Below are 16451 nucleotides of genomic sequence, written 5' to 3'. Positions count from 1 at the left end.
TGGAAACTTACGATGACAGAGAATGAGAACTTTGGAGGCACTCCTTAATCGGCCACAAATAGCAAAGAAACGCCTTTTACAGAATTACTGGATAAACACCATAAACATCAAGAACTACAAAATGATATTAATTGCGAACTGGACATTAGACCGATTAACCAGCTACCATCGTGTATATCTCTTTCCAGATCGTAAAATCAGAGAGCAATTCCTTAGATTTTTTTCTCAATCTTCTACCAAAGCGCGAAGCACTTGTAATATCAAGACAACTACCCAACACAGCAGTTTTCTGTCGATTTTGTGAACAAGAAGAAACAGTTGAGACATTATTTCACATCATAATGGAATGTCCCAAACTAATAGAAAAGACATCTTTTTAGAGACATGATCATAAACCTGGGTCCTTCGCGAGGCCCGCATGAGCGATGGGCTCAACTGCTGGCAGGCGTAAATAAAAACTTGATTATTACTATTATCCAATTTTGGAACAATATGACTGGAAACCAATAAACATAGAACATGGTTATAATTATGTATGTCCTTGGCGAAGCCCTTTATCTAGCATATAGAAAGAAGATTTGTAAGAATTGGAGACATTGATGGGTAACTATTTTGGCTCCTTCCCTTTTAAATTTTTGTATTTTTTTTTTGTTATTCGCTTTCTTATGTTTTTGTTTGAATGTAAACCATTGTATCATAATGGACAAATTAAAAGTTTTGTAACAAACTATATAATTTTAATTAATCTTTGGAGTGCAGTTAGATTTTAAAATATTAAGAATCGCAAGGTAGTGATAAGGTAAAAAGGTAGTAGCAGGATTTAGAAGTCACAGCACTGGCTATGCTCCCAATTTCTGCCACCTTACATGTTTGTAGCAGTTGACTTGTACGGCTCACATGGCAAATAGGCGTTGGAGGTGCCTTTTGCTGGCTGCCCTGGGACTCCCTTTCTAAGAGTGCTTCCTGGCGATGGAGATGTATGGCCCTATCGGGGAGGGAGTGGGGCAGAGAGATTGGCTGGGGGAAAGGAACTGGAGAGTGGAGGAGCCCGAGGGAGCCTTGGCCAATTGCTATTAAAATGGGAGGAGAGGTGAAAAAAAGACAGAACCAAAGGACTCTACACCACAAAGGCAGTGCCCTCTAGAAGTAGTTGGCACAAAAAAGGATTGGAAATCCCACTAAAAACAAAGGTAAATCAACCCCCAGCCACCAAAAAAGAACCCCAAACAAGCTGTTTGCTCCTTACCAGGTTCTTGCTGTACAGGATGGCTATGGATTACTAACCGGAGAGTCATGGGGAAAGCCATGGGAAAAATTGATTGCTTTTAGCCCATAGTAATATTGTATGCAAAAGCCTACCTGAAATGAACTGTCCACCAACTGTTTCAAACCTCTGGTACAATCCCATAACGCTTCAGATAACACAACGTGAATGTGCAAGTGGCTGACAGTCCTATCTACATTTGACACGATTGATCACAGCTACAGCTCCAAGATTACTGGAATTCAAAAGTATTCCTCAACATCCTAACGTTCTACAATTAAAAAGCAATCATCCTCTTTGCAAAAATAACGTCATTGGCTGGAAAAATGTACACATGCCTCAACCTGGGTGCCTCTACCTGTGTAACTTAAAATGTAAAAGCATTGCAATTAGCACTAAAGCAAAACCTGAGCTGTTGCTGTACTCCTGGTAATTTCCTTCTAGCCCAAGTGCATAAAGATACAGGGTCTCGGCTTTGTCCTAATCTAGAAAGAATGGCTGCCAACTACTGCACTTCAGCTCTGTCGCATGACGTTTTGGGTTTCCTTTGAGATGCTGCAAATGCATCGGAGGGACCTCCTTGTCCTGTAGTCTGTTTATCATGTGTGTTCTGTGCTATTTTCTGCACAGGAGTCCATGCAGGAGTCCATGCAGGACTCCTGGCAGTGCAGCTTGTCCTATTTCTGGTATGGTGAACGGACCTTGGGAAACCTTATGGCACCCATGGGTGGGGGTACAACCCTGTACTTCTAGTGTATGTTTTTGGGCCCCTTTGTGTGGCCCACACAGCAGGGTATGGGCTGGTGGCAGCTCCATGCTGACTTTGACAGGTGCTCTTAGTGTCCTCCATTTTGGCATGCCCAGGCCCTGCCATTGGAATCAGTTGATTCCTGATAGAAGACAAGATGGCCCCTGTGGGCTCTTGCTTTCTATTGCCTGTTACCTTGTTTTACTGAAGTCCCGGGAAGCCCTGACTCTGTCGCTTCACCAGACTGGCTGTTGGGTGGAAGTTCCATATATGGTACTGTGCGGAAGTCCAGGCCAGACTGGCTGGAGCCTTCCCAATGACTGTATGTTGTGGGTAAGACCGTGAGGTGGGACCTGGGTCAATGGAGTATGACGAATACACATTTCATGTTATGGGTGTCTAGTTTCTGTTTGACACAATGACTGAGACAGCCCTGCCCGAAACTGGTATGAATGCAGTGTGGAGTGCTGAATGGCTGGGTGCTTGTCCGCATCCACATTCCGTGTTGCGAGTGTCTAGATGGAGAAGAATGGCCTGAATGCACTGTGAGCATGATTGGCTGCCAGCCTGCGTGAATGCCCTTCTGAATGATTGGTTGCCTGAGGGTGACCCAGCAGAGTGAAAGAGACCGAACAGTATATCTGGGGACCTCTCACTGATGGAAATCGTTCAGAAGCTGAAGTCGAAACTTGATCCTTACACTCGAAGCCGAGCTGGAAAAAGGTTAACTGCTGTTTCCCTTTGTCACAATCTGAAAACTGCGTGCCTTCAAGAAACTGATCCAAGAGAGGGCCTGGCTAGGAGACCTCTTCCCGAGCTACGAGGGAACATCGTGCACCAGCTAACCTTCACCAAGGCTCCCTGGAAGTCGGTCATCGAAAAGGCTGCTGACCGGAGACTGGGACCGCCGAGGAATCTGAAGCGAAGCGCTCGGACATTGCTGTCGACGACCAACATCGCTGACCAGAGCCACAACGCTCTATTGCTTAAGACACTTTGAATCAAGGACTCCCTTGCTCATCACCGTCGACCGCTTTGTCCCGCCGGAGAAAGTCAAGGTCGCAGACGAACCGAGAAGAGTTTGCCGGTGGGTTTCCCGCCACCTGAAGTCCTCAGACACCGAAGAAGATCCGAAAGCCAGCCGTGGTTGAGTCCCGATTGCCAACACCAAAAGCCGACAACCCAACGCCCTTGCTGGGCCTACGTTCTTCATCGACTCTTTGCGGCAACGAACTACCGTCGTCTAGGTGCACTGCACGCCTCATCGCAGGACGTCCACAACCGATAGTCGACGAACACTGCAAGAACCGAAGCTGCTGCCTCTACAACATTGTTCATGCCTTTTCTTTGTGGAATCTCGACGATCTGTGGCTCCTGCCTTAAAGGGAGTTCACTCAAGAAGGATCTGTCGACGACCCGATCTCCAACTTTGCAAAACCGGGTACATTGGGGTAGTAGAACATTTATAGAAGGAAATAAGACTCTGCTAAACAACATATGCACTGGGCTTGTTTATTATCGTTTTTACAGGTTGCCCAGGTGGGGGATCCTCACACAGAACTGTGCCGGGTGGTAGGGGCCCAGTATTCTGCCAATTGTTTAACCCCTTGTTTTCCTCCTATGTATATTGGTGGTTAACTTTATTAATGGATTTGTATGCCATTTGAAACTGTCTACTCTAAAGTTGATGCATTTTAATGGAATCAAATGAGTAATTGTGGTACCACATAGTGGCTAAATATATTTATCATTATAGAATTGCCTGAGCACAGTGTTATTATATCTGTACATAATCAAAGCCTTATTTATATAAAGAACGTTGTTTTAACTAACAGTGTGTGGACACTCCTTTGTGGGGGCTTGGAACTACACTGTGCTTAAGAACCATCCTGCATCACCTCCTGAGAGCTTAAGCCTTGATTGCTCGTCCATTGCTACCGCTTGGAGAATCTTGGCTGGGGTGCTCTGTGCTTCTACTCTGCCATATAGAGGGCAGGAGTACTGATAATTCCACCCCCCCATTCTTTACAGCCTTCAACCATGGTCATCTTCATGGAACAGTTATCTTGCTGGCTGGCCTCCCTGGTGCTGACCTGTGAATTCTTGCTGGGCCCTGCAGAGTTCTCCCTCTGCTCCTTTTGCCGTATTCTTCACTTTTTGGATCGTCTGTACAGCTTCTTTCATTGTCGGGGTCGCCTCATTTGGGTTCGGGCTGGGTTGATTGATATTTTATTTCTATCGCGCTCGTACACAAGTGTTTCGGAGCGCAACAAGGGAAGGGAACAGGGGAGAACAAAACAGCGATCTTACTAGGGCCAGTGACATTGAGAACACGCAAGTGAATGGGAGAGGGGGGAGGGGAAAAGTGCATGGAAGGGGGGAAAGGTGGAAAGTGCGAAGCAGAGGAGAAACGGATAAATAACAATAAATAAATGATAAAGGCAACAAACGGTGGTAATGCAGCCATCAATTTGCAAGTTCTAGGTTTAAGGCAGCAGACAGGGTAGGTCTGATAAGTGCAGGAAGAAAAAGGGGGGGGGGCTGTATGGGTACAGATACAGACCCCAGTGCAAGGGGTGGCCCGGAGGCAGTGCGGGAGGTTGGCAGGATGAGCAGGTACCTGGGCCCAAAAGACAGAAGGTGGCCAGGTGCACGGTGCCAAGAGAGAACAGATCAGCAGGGGAGAGGCGGAGCGAAGGCAGAAGAAAAGAGGAAGGTCTTGAGGTGCTTCCGGAACCGGAGATGGTTCTCCTCAAGTTTTAGAGTGGCAGGGTGGCTGTTCCAGAGGCAGGCCCCAGCCGAAGACAGAGATCTACCCCCATCTCGTTTCTTAGAAAAACGACTGACCCTGAGTGAGTTGGAGGTAGAGGAGCGAAGAGCTCGAGAGGGGAGGTATTTGCGGAGGGATAGCTGAAGGTATTTTGGACCCAGGCCCCAGAAAGCCTTGGGGACAATGCAGAGGGTTTTGAATTTAATCCTTGCATCCACTGGGAGCCAGTGGAGAGATTTCAGAGCTGGAGAGATACGATCCCAGGGCTTGAGGCCAAGGACAAGTCTATGTCAAGGTTGAATGTTCAAATAACTCCATCCAAAGACCCCAAATGCCGCTAGCTAGACTATCACGTCGGGAAAATCTACCTGAGCTCATTTAGAATCCTCCAGGGTCTCCAGAGTCTGAGAGCTTTGGCGTTTTGCACCCCACTCTACTGTAAATCACCATAGAAAAGTATGGCATTGGGCTCCCACTGTAACCAGTTTTTACTGGCCTGCGTCTGAAACCTTGGTCTAGAACTATTCTTTGGGGTTGCCTCAGCCCCATGCATCACCCATCAGTCCTTTTCTCCGCTCGTTCAGGACTGTTTATTTTGTTTGCTTGTTTATTTTATTTATATAGCGCACCAGACCCTGGAGTAAAAGGGCGCACTTGCATCTGCGGAAGAATTCCTTTTCCTCCTCTCTCGCTAGCGATCGCGTACTAGTCTGTCTGTCGTTTAAACTAGAATTTCCAAATTGTTCCTCGTGTCAGCAATGCTTCGCGCGGGTGTATCCCCATCCACTTTGTTTAGAGTGTTTGGGTCCTGATCACCGTTGGGCCTCCTGTTTCTATTGTGATTCCCTTTCAGTCAGGGCACTTCAACATCGGTTAGAGCGGTGGGAGGAGGTGTTGCAGCGTACACCTACGCATTTTCAATCCTTCATCGACGAAAAGAAGAAACGCCCAGTAAGTACTTTACTTTTCAGAGCACCCCGGCTGGTAGACGCCTTCCTGGGGTCTTCCCGGTCTAGGAGGAGCGTCGACCGCTCTGTCACCGGGGCTTGCTCCGAGGTGCTGTAGTGAAAAGGGGGAACCCGCACCCTCCCCTGGGGCCAGCCCTTAGTGCAATAATCACTCCTAATCACCTTCCCACACAAGTATTTATGCAAAGCACGGTGAACTTGGTCTGGAAGAAAGCCAATCACACAAACTCTTATGCTTGCATTTATTACTACAATGTCTAATGAGAATTAAGCATCATTTTACAATAATATGGGAATAAAAGTGCAAGCTGAATAATACCAATTATCAATCACAGATGAATATGCAATCCTTGATCTTGCGCTCCTAGATATTGTAGATGAAGATATGATTGAATCACACCCAGGACCCTCGCCACTCGAAGTGCCTGGCACCCCTCGAGAGAGGAGCGGAGGACTGGCCAAGCCCCCACAGGCCTGCACCAGAGCGGGTTGTGATGCTGGGAGTCTCGGCTGGTCGTCCAGGCGCTATTCCTCTCCGTACGTGCGTTTCACAAACAGGCCAGGATGAGTCCCTCCCTCCCTGGAGCTGGTATAGTTTTCTTATAAGGGGCTACACGTCAATCACTATGACGTACCAGCTCTTCGAGAATCTTCTAGGCTCACCCTTTCAGGCAGCAAACATGTTTCCGCCTGGAAAGTTACAAGACTGGAAACAGCCAGTCCTGGCTCCCAGGCTATGTCTACGTTGTTTTGGGAAGGTCTGACATTCCTGTGTTATCAGTGCACCTGACTCGCAGAGCGAAGACGAACAAGGCTGTACCTGGCTCCTAAAGGCTGCACAGAGCTTCCTGCAAAGCTAGATGTTTTATGTCTTCAAGAAGGGCCTTCGCAGTTAACCCCTCGCAAGCATGCTGGCTCACTCAGTTCGAGAGGCCTGGCTCGTTCAGCATTTTTCCTCCTCATTTCGAATAAGCTCTAAATGCACGCAAGATAGCTCAGTAGGTTAGTGAAGGTTACTGCAAGCGTCTAGAGGCTTTTCATGACATTCCACCCCGTTCGAAGTGTGGCTTGAAAATGCTGACTCAGTGCCTTGATTTAGAAGCATTTTCGGTGTGCTGTAGGCCGATTAACCGTTTATCCAGCGCAGTCATTCTGTTATAGAGAAATGTCATCCTGCGCCAAGAGTCCAATAAAAAACTATAGCAATCAGTATTAGGGAGATCAGCAGCCACAGCAAGAGGATGCAGCATTATATTAAGCAGCCTCGTAGAGGAGGGAGACCATCCAGTGAATATATCCCACCAGTGGTGAGTAGTAACCGATTGCAGATGGTCAGCAGTTTTAATTAATTGATTTCTGTCTATCATCAACTTGCACTCTGCAGAGATAACTGAGGTAGCTAGAATTTGGAAATCTTTCCAAGCAGTTTGAGCAAATTGTCTAATAGCTTGAAGCCGGGCAGTAATCACTGGGTAGAGTCCAGTTAAGCAAATGCGTGTGTTCGGCATGCAGAGTAGTGTGAGACCACTGGGTTAAAGAATATAAGGTGTGAGTAACAATGTCTAAGATGGTCACAACCTGATCTACGCAAATTACTTGAGGATTCTCTAATAACCTATAATTGTTAATAAGCAAGGAATGATTAGTAACTACGCAGGCTTTATGCTGATCTATCTGGAAAATGTCAGTCCCATTAATGTGGTATTGCATCCAGGTGCATTCCCCTGCTATGGGATGCATGCATGGGTCCCGAATCCTTTCAGTTTGGGGACACACCCACCCCTGATCCCAGGGCACGCAGGTGTGACTGTGGATGGTGTCGTTTTGGCTGTCTAACCATTCCCCTCGTATCTGCGGAACCAACCAGGAACCATTTATTTTCATAGGCAAAACTATAAAAGGACACCATATTTATAAAGCATAAGCGGTTCTACTTGCATTAAAGCATGGCATGTGTTATTCATGCAATCAAAAGCAAGCGGTTTAATTCATATGTTTGCTGGTAACTGTAGCTCTGTGTGCCAGTGGGTTGAGGATAGTCGCCCCCACTCGGAGCGAAAAGCCAACACCTGCTGATTTAACAAAGTTTGCCATAAAATGCATTGTGTGTCTTTAGCAGTCTTGTTGACCTGCCCTATGGCAGAAAACATTTCTTCATAGCTAAAATTCTGCCATCTCCAGTGGTTGCCAATACTTGTAGCAGTGTTGAGCAGGGTAGGGCTTATCAATGGGCCCCACTGGGCCAGAAGTTTTATAGCAGCGCTGGCATCAGAACACATAGTGGCTAGCTTATTGCGCACAGTTTCTATGTCAAAAGCATTTAAAGCTCCCGTTCCCACCCCCACTCCCCAATGTCGAAGTGTACCTCTGTAACGATAGACGCACGCATTACGTGTTTGTAATTTAAATGTTGTCTTACTACTGGAAAATCTACCATGTTTACAGTTTCTACTTAGTGTGATTTGAAAAACACCATCCTCCATGTGGGATGCCTGCCATATACAATATTAGTTTTAGATACACACCATACTACCATCCGGCAATGGCTGTTTCAACGTACAATTGTATGAAATGCATTTAGTCAAGTTATAGTCCAAAAATTCTTGGCAAGTACACTCGCTGCAGTTCTTGGGCAGAAGAAACTTGAAACATCAAACAAATTATTGGATCCATTCACTGAAACGTTTGGGCCTAAGATTTCATAAGCGCCAGTCATATGAGTCAGTGACAAAAGATGCCCGACAATGTGCCAAGCTAGAACTCTTGCAGTTCCATGTGGATACTCATTTGTAGCGCTTTTCTCACAGATTACAGTGCGGTTGTAGTTGTCACGCAGGACTGGCCATCAGGTGTAGTGCATGCGATTCTCAGAGTCCATGTAGCGTCTTGCATCAACCCATTCTTTACAGAGAGAGCGTTTGCTTGGCAGGTCAGGAGCACCCACAGCAAGGCAAGTCCCATCCCCTTCATACTGCTCTACGTTCGTGGTGTGAGCCTAGTAGCGGGAATATAAACACGCATGTCAGAATTCTGCAAAAGTACAACATAAGTACTTCCCACACCTTGACTTAACACTTCCCCAGCCTCAGGCTTTTTGTTTGGATGGTGAACCCACACCTTTTTCCCAGTGCTGCCGAAGCCTCCTTCCCTCCCTTAGTGTAGTGTCTGGGGCTTTCTTACTTTCAACCACTAGGGGAACAACTGCTTGCTCACAAATCAATTGTGCAATTCGGTCATATTTGGTTAATGGTACTGCAGATGCACCAGCGTTATGTAAGAGTACCGAAAAAGTCCCTCTATAATCAGGATCAATCACACCTACCAAAATGTCAATGCCTTTTTTCGCCAGGCTGGATCGTGCAGCAATGTGTCCATAAGTGCCAGCCGGCAATTTGATGTCAATATCCAGCGATATGGATTTGGTTTGCCCCGCTGATATAACATCGTCACAGGTAGATAGATCAAGCCCAATGCGGCCTGCAGTGGCTTGCACAGGCACCTTTGCTTCTTTGTCGGTTTTCCACACAAGCGTCTTTGTGGATTCCACTTTCTCACTTGTCAGTCTCACAAAGGGGGTCTGTGGGTTTCCCAACGGCCAATTGTTCAGTTCAAACAGCACTTGTGCCAGGTGTTTGGACCACCCCTTGAGAGTGTGAGTCTTAGTCAGCTTCTTTATTTGTTGCTTGAGCAGCCCATTGCTGCGCTCCACCAGAGCAGAGGATTCTGGGTACAGACTGATGTGCAGTGTCCATTTGATGCCTTGCTCTAGCGCCCAGTTATAGTACAGTTTGTCCAGCAAAATGGCTGCTTTGGTCTGATTGGATTTCATCCGGAATGCCATAGTGCCTGATGAGGTATTCCATTCCTTACAAGGTAGCCCGTTGATCTGCATGGGCGACTGGATAAGCTAACAGCAGTCCAGAGTATGTGTCTACCATGGTCAACACAGAGAATGGAATGGAAGCATCTAAAGGATATTAGAAAGGCTCTTAAGTTCTATCTAGACAGGACATCCAAATTTAGGAGCTCTTCTCAACAGTTGGTGACCTTTGGTAATCCACAAGGTAAGCAGGCCTCTAAGGCGACTATCTCCAGATGATCGCTGCCTGTATTACGGTCTTACATTGTCCAAGGACTGCAGCCTCCTAAAGGTATTCATGCACACCTGGTGCGGGGCAAGACGGCCGCAGTTGCCTTTCAGAAATATGTCCCCTGGGAGACCATCGCAAAGGCGGCTACTTGGGCCACCCCATCTGCTTTTTGTAAACATTGTCTAGACCTGAGCTCCAGATCTGATGCTCAGTTTGGCCAGGCTGTGCTGAAGAAACTTTTTCAGTAGGGGCTTTTCCATCCACCCGTAGTTCCTGTGAGGAGTGCTTGGGAATCTCCCATAAGTATGGAGGAAAGGGGACGGGACGTAGGAGTATAACCAGGTTACTCACCGTAGTGACCACCTTACTCCTAGTCCATAGCCCATTTTCTCCATACGCCCTCTCGCCGACCCCTCTAATAAGGTTCCTTTGTTATTGCTTAAAGGTCTCTGACCTGGCGATAGAAAAGGACTGATGGGCGATGCGTGGGGCGGAGCCGAGATGGGAGGGGTTACGCCTGTGTGCTGTACCCCACGCAGAAAGAGGAAGGACTAAACATTTTGCAAAAATGTTGATGCTTTTTCAAAGTGCTCCGGTCCCGTTCCACAGGACGGAGTAATGTCCCGTAAATATGGAGGAAAGGGGAGTATGGACTAGGAGTAAGGTGGTTACTACGGTGAGTAACCTGGTTATTCTTTCCTGTCATATCAGCCAGCACCAGAAATGTATGCTACTGCAACTACTTGCCAGATTGCAAGTAGAAATAATCACCAGAAATATGACCACGTATGAGAATTGTGGTCCTTATGGTTTCACAACACCTTTATTCTCCTCATGAAGCAGTGAAACGAGTGTTGAAGATTTTGAGAAATTGGATTGTGGAAAGCCTATGGATCTAGTGTGAACTATATAAAACAAGCTAAGCAAATAAGGCTGGTTTCCTTTTTTAGCAGTAGAAAGTCCCACCATATGCAATTAGCGAAAGATGAACGTCTCCTTTTTCTACAGTATAGACTCTTCTACCATCTCAAACCCCCCACTTATCTCCACCAGGCCTTTCTAGCCCGCATTCTCCTCCTTTCCCAAAGTGTCTGAGTATTACTAGCAATGCCTTCAACACACAAGATAAACGGCAGCGTTTACGCTGCTCACAACATTGCCTTCCTCTAACCGCACCGATTGATGGTGCATCCAGTACAGACCTGCTTATGCCAAGCTGCACCCATTCATTTAGCAGTCATTTACCATGTGAAGTGTTAACTGTCCACACAATTATGCTGAATATTCCATGGCATGACTGAAGCTTACCCCAAGGGCACTGATTCATCCTCGTTTTCACAGGTGTGTGTCAAGCATGCCAGTATTCTGACTGCTGGTGGTAAGCACATAAGAAGCAACCGATTTGTCCTGCTTTGCTGAACCCGTTTTTGCAGATCCAGGATCTGCATAGTTGAGTGTGCATATTGACTGTGTAGCCACAGATGGTCTACAAACTCTGTATACCTCAGAGCTTCGTTGTTAAGCTCTGGTCTCATTTGTGTTGTGCATGAAAAGCATTTGATTAAATGCTTATTAGGGATTCTGTTTCACCTCTATCTTAGGTGTTTAGCTTCAGATCCTCCAAACAGGATATCTCCTGAATCGCTCTTGCTTTTTCAGTAGGTTTACATTTTCAGTATCATCCTGGCTGTTCGATCCTCTAATCGTTTCTATTCCTCATTGTTGCAGCAGCCTGCTGCCCTGTTTTTGCTTTTCTAAATGTTTGCATTGACAGTCTGGCACCACATCATTTTCTTGTAGCATCTACTTTCTCTAACGAGAGTGTCTTATTACAGGTTCTCAGCTCTACCACTCATTGCTATGTGTTGTGCTGCAGTTTCTCATCCTCCGCCTAATGGGCAGGACCATCACTGCAGTCCTCACTACATTCTCCTTCCAGATGGTAAGTGCTGGGCAGGTCTGTGCCTTTTGGAGTTCTTCTTCTGTTCGTATTTGTATTAAATTTGTTGAAACCTCATAACTTCCGCTGAGTACCATTTGGAACATGAAAAAGAAATTGGGCAATTTTCCTTTCTCATAAACACCTCAGCCTACTAGAGCCGTAAATAGTTTTTACTTTGTTCATACCATTTTGTTTTGCCTATCCAGGGATATGTTTTTAGGTTGAAAAATGTGTTCTTGGCCAACATGCTCAGTTTTTGTTTTGTTTAACTGGTTCATACAGCCATTTTATATTTTTGACATCAGCATAAACAAATCCACTATATAAACGTAAAGAGGAATTAAATTGCAACCATGATTTCATAAAGATGTTGACTTTCTTGAAACCTTTCAAACAGTTCAATTATATGTACATTAGCCAATGACATATTAATGTTGTCCTCGACCATTGCCTCCTCCCATAAGCGAGAATGGAGAAGGAATCGGAATGGGTTTATGGTTGCCAGTTTAGTAAGAGTTGTTGCAAGTCTTGATTTGATTGAGAAGTGGGGTGGAAGAGTTGTTCCCCTTGTTAACCGGGTACCTACCGTGATCCCATGTATACTTATTTGGACAATCGGGAACATTGAAATACTTTCTCCCTTATCTGATGATTCATATGCCTGACCCCATCACAGGGAATGGAGGAGATTGTGCAGCCCAGAACAACCGGCTTAGTAAGGCATGTGCTGCATGTATACAGTTCAGGGAAGGAGTTGCAGAGTCCCCTTGTCTATCCCCACAATCGAGTCTTAAGTATTTAGACCGTCTCAAGAGTTTTATATTCTGATGAGGAAGCTATGGAGGTATAGGAAACCTCTCTCTACGATCATGTTTCACTTGGGTCTGTGGATCTCAAACATTCTCGCTGGGTGCAGTAATGCTGGCCTAAAAGGCAGTAACTAGTCATGCCAAATCCTAGATCAAAAAGAAAGATGTCAATAACCGGCATAGGTTCCTACGAATCAACCAGGCTTATCCAGACTCCCTGATTAGGGCAACCCTGCAGAGGACACCAGCAAGGGAACCAGTGAGGAGCTGGAGACCAGAGCAGAGCTTAACTGCAGGGACAGGACTTTCGCATGATCCTACGGTTGCTGCCAGGTCTTTTTGAAGGCCCTGGAAGCCTTGAACCTGCAACTTCTATGTTGCTTCATGAACTCAGCACACCTACTTGAAGTCTTTGCATATAGAAATATATTGCACAACTAAGGAGCTCATAGGCGAAATGGGCATCAGAGCCTGAAGAGCTACAAGGAGGCAATACTAGAGTGAGTAAAGGCAGCCGTGTACTAGGAATCGGCAGGTAACGTGGCTGCTAGGAGAGCAAAACTACTTAGGCTTCAGCAGAGGAGCACTGACCCATTCCACTCTTGCTGACTAGCAGAAAAGAGTTCTTGGACAGAATTGGCAGACTCACTCATATTTTTAGCTTAAGTCAACCCAAGTGGGATGGGTATGACAAGCTGTGGTCGCTGAGCTAGTCATGCCTAGAAATTCAAGGAACACCTCCTGGCCATGGCCGATGAGGCTGAAGCTTTTCTCTGGTTGCTTGTGGTCTCGTGCAGAAGAGATACAACCTAGCAGTTCTGGCTGGAATACCTTTTTTTTTTTTTTTTAAATGGGCACAGGCCTGGTTTGCATATGGTCTTTCTGATGGTCTGGAGGATTTCCCAGATGAATGCCAGAGGTTATGATTCATTTAAAACCATCCAGTTATAGCACTCCTGATTTATTTGGCAGGTTGAGGAGGCTGTTGAAGCCGCACCAGCGTGTGAGGTTCCAGGAGACACTGGAACTGTTTGAGTGAGGGGGGCGCTATATTCGTTACTGGGCCCTACATTCTTGGAGCAGGTGGAAATGGACTAAGCCTTATACTCTTGGATTGAATTATAGCTTGTGAAAATGGCTAGCTGGGCGCCAAATTGCTGAGCTTTAGTTGAGGAAAAAGCAGTTGGGTACTTTATCTTTGTGAACCTGAGAAAGAAGAGGTGCTAGGTACTTGTTATATGCTCAATCCTCTTCAAGTAATCCAAACAAGCCAGTGAGTATTTTTCTTCATTGTTTGCTTCATATACATCTGGGTATTGTAGAAAGCCACAGCACTCCACCTCCTCTCTTGATCAGCTCTCCTTCCGTCTCCACATCCTAGAACTCATCTACATAAGCTGGTCACGTTCCATACATTCTACAACCCCACCAGGTCAACGCAACACCTCACATCTCCAACCTGCCCCCCCCTTCCACCATCAAAGAGAACCAAACATTGAGCTACAATCCCTTGAACTTGGCTATCACATTCAAACTTCACCATTGTGCATCTTGCCATCACACTGGATCTGGTGACTTTGGATACTGTAATCGGACTACTAAACCTCAAAGCACCTTTAGGTACACCAAACTATAATTTAAGCTTGACTATATCACCCAGTTTGGCCCACAGATAACCTGCTCCCTTCTTCAAATTGTATCTTCATTTTATTCTACTTGCTTTCCACTATCCCAAAGTTCATACTATCATGTGTTAACCTTCCTCTGACCCAATATGCTTTCCATCCACTCATGACCGCTCACATTTCCGATATCTTCCCCTCATGAACTCGGATGGTGTTTTCCCTGTACTGTAATGTTTCCTCACTCTATGTGCGCACAACATTGCAAGCATCTCCTGATGTATGTCCAGACTTGTGGTTTTACAGAGCTGAACCAAATTCTTAAGTACCCTGTTAAATCTTTATACTAACCGTTTGCTTGGGGATGATCTGAAGGTGCGTTTGTTTAATATCATTTTCCTCCAATAATCGCACCATCGTTATGGATATAAATTGTGTTCCATTATCCACAATCAGTTACTTGGAACACCTTCGCTTTGGAAAATATCCTGCAGAAATGTAATCACTTCCGTAGTAACTTCCCTCACACATCTTACCTCATGCCAATGGCTATATTATTATTTAAAATGTTAATTTCTTTTTGCGCGGACCAAGCTTCAAGAAGCAGCAGTGCTTTACAGAGCTATACAACAGTACGGATGCATAATGGCGCACTTTTCAGAGGTAACAGAACAGATATACAGCAGGCGGGTAGGATACAGAGGGGCACAGCTGTACTGCGATACAGGGAGGAGAAGAGCTGGCAGCAGCTAGCAAGGTCGTGTGAGGGGCGATCAAGACCAATTCGTTTATTTTCTCCACCCTTACTCCATGAAAAGGTCCTATTATGTCTGCAGCTACTCTTGCCCAAGATTCCGTCTGCAATACCGAAGGAACTAAAGGTGGCATCCTAGTAATGAATACTAGTAATAATGAATCTCACTACGAACAAATTCCCTGACATACCTGTCAAGATCTCCTATCCATGCCGGGTCACCAATAATGTTCCCTAGCCAAGCACTTTGTGTCGGTCATCCCTGAATGCCTGACATGGGCATTTGCAGTGACCTCATCTCGATCTCTGTGGGGGTGGCACTACTCTCTGCCCTTGCCTCAATATTCCTCCTTCTGTAGATAGTTAAGGCACAATATTATACAGTTTCACTTCTTTGATCTTTTTTTTCTGGGGTTGTGTCCAACCCTCCCTCAAATACTTGCATACTTCCTGAATTACATTGTCAATTTCTTGTTCACACCAATTTTCTTCCGTTATAGCACTCCCCGCCAACACGCATCTCAGCAACAGCTTCTTCCTTTCCTTTTCCCATTGCTGGTAACCTTGATAAGAAATCTGCAATTTTATTACGTTGACCCTCTTTAAATTCTATTTCAGAGTTGTACTCCATCAATCTTGATGGAATTCTGAATAATTTAGGGCGTACCTTTTCTGCACCACCCCCACTTCGTACTTTAAGTAATGACTTGCGGTCTGATGCTTGTGGATTTGCTTGGAATCACATGCTGTGGATATTGTCCGACATCTAGTGGTAATCGCATCTTTTTTTTTTTTTTTTCAAAGCTCGAAAGAGACGTCGACATGGGCATGAGTGTAACATTATCCCTAACATGACATTTAGTGTACCCAAATTCCTTCATGCGTTGAGGTCCCACAGATTGTTTTTTTCCGCCAACCTAGTTGGTCGCTTATGCAGAGCTAGATAGTTTATATAGCCTATCTATTCCCACAGCCTACAGTCATTTTGTCAACTTCAACCATCGTGACGGCTGTATCGTGGGTTTCCCGCTCGCCGACGCCTACATCTACAGCTGCTCGCCGACTGAGCACGTGGCCTCGGCCCTCAGGCCTGGCTTTTATGGTAGGGAGACCGGGGCCCTGTTTTTTCTTCTCTCTGAGAATGCATTTCTTTCACCCCTCTCCTTTTTTTCTTGGTCTGGCTGCCGCTAAACGCTGCTATGGAGAGGACTCCCTTTAGTTCTGTCCGTCTTGTAACAGCAACTTTCCCTGGAAAGGCACCCATCGCCAATGCAACTGGTGTGTTCCTCATTAACACGGAGAGCGCTTGTGTAAGGCCTGTAAACTTTCTGCCTAAAACATTGAAAGATGGGCGAACTCTAAGCGGTGGGCGGCCGAAAACCTTTCCCCGCTGTCGCCTCGGACGAGGGATCCGTCGGTAGCCATGGCTCTGATTCGGAAGCCATCAACCTTTCTGCTGAGTCTACGTGCTTCCTTATGCCCG

The 16451-nt window shown here is 45.9% G+C and overlaps 1 protein-coding gene across 1 annotated transcript in view; it reads left to right on the top strand.

The window, feature by feature from the left end:
* Window positions 1-16451, top strand: part of LPCAT3 (lysophosphatidylcholine acyltransferase 3) — a 754956-nt gene that overhangs the window by 128720 nt on the left and 609785 nt on the right. Inside the window, exon 3 of the mRNA XM_069650601.1 lies at window positions 11677-11783. Coding sequence (XP_069506702.1) covers window positions 11677-11783 — 107 coding nt within the window. The remainder of the gene's footprint in view (window positions 1-11676; window positions 11784-16451) is intronic.

This window comes from Ambystoma mexicanum, chromosome 3p (genome assembly GCF_040938575.1).
Source record: "Ambystoma mexicanum isolate Mex_15411 chromosome 3p, UKY_AmexF1_1, whole genome shotgun sequence".
In the NCBI taxonomy this organism is placed as follows: Eukaryota; Metazoa; Chordata; class Amphibia; order Caudata; family Ambystomatidae; genus Ambystoma; species Ambystoma mexicanum.
This window is presented reverse-complemented; position numbering and strand designations above follow the sequence as displayed.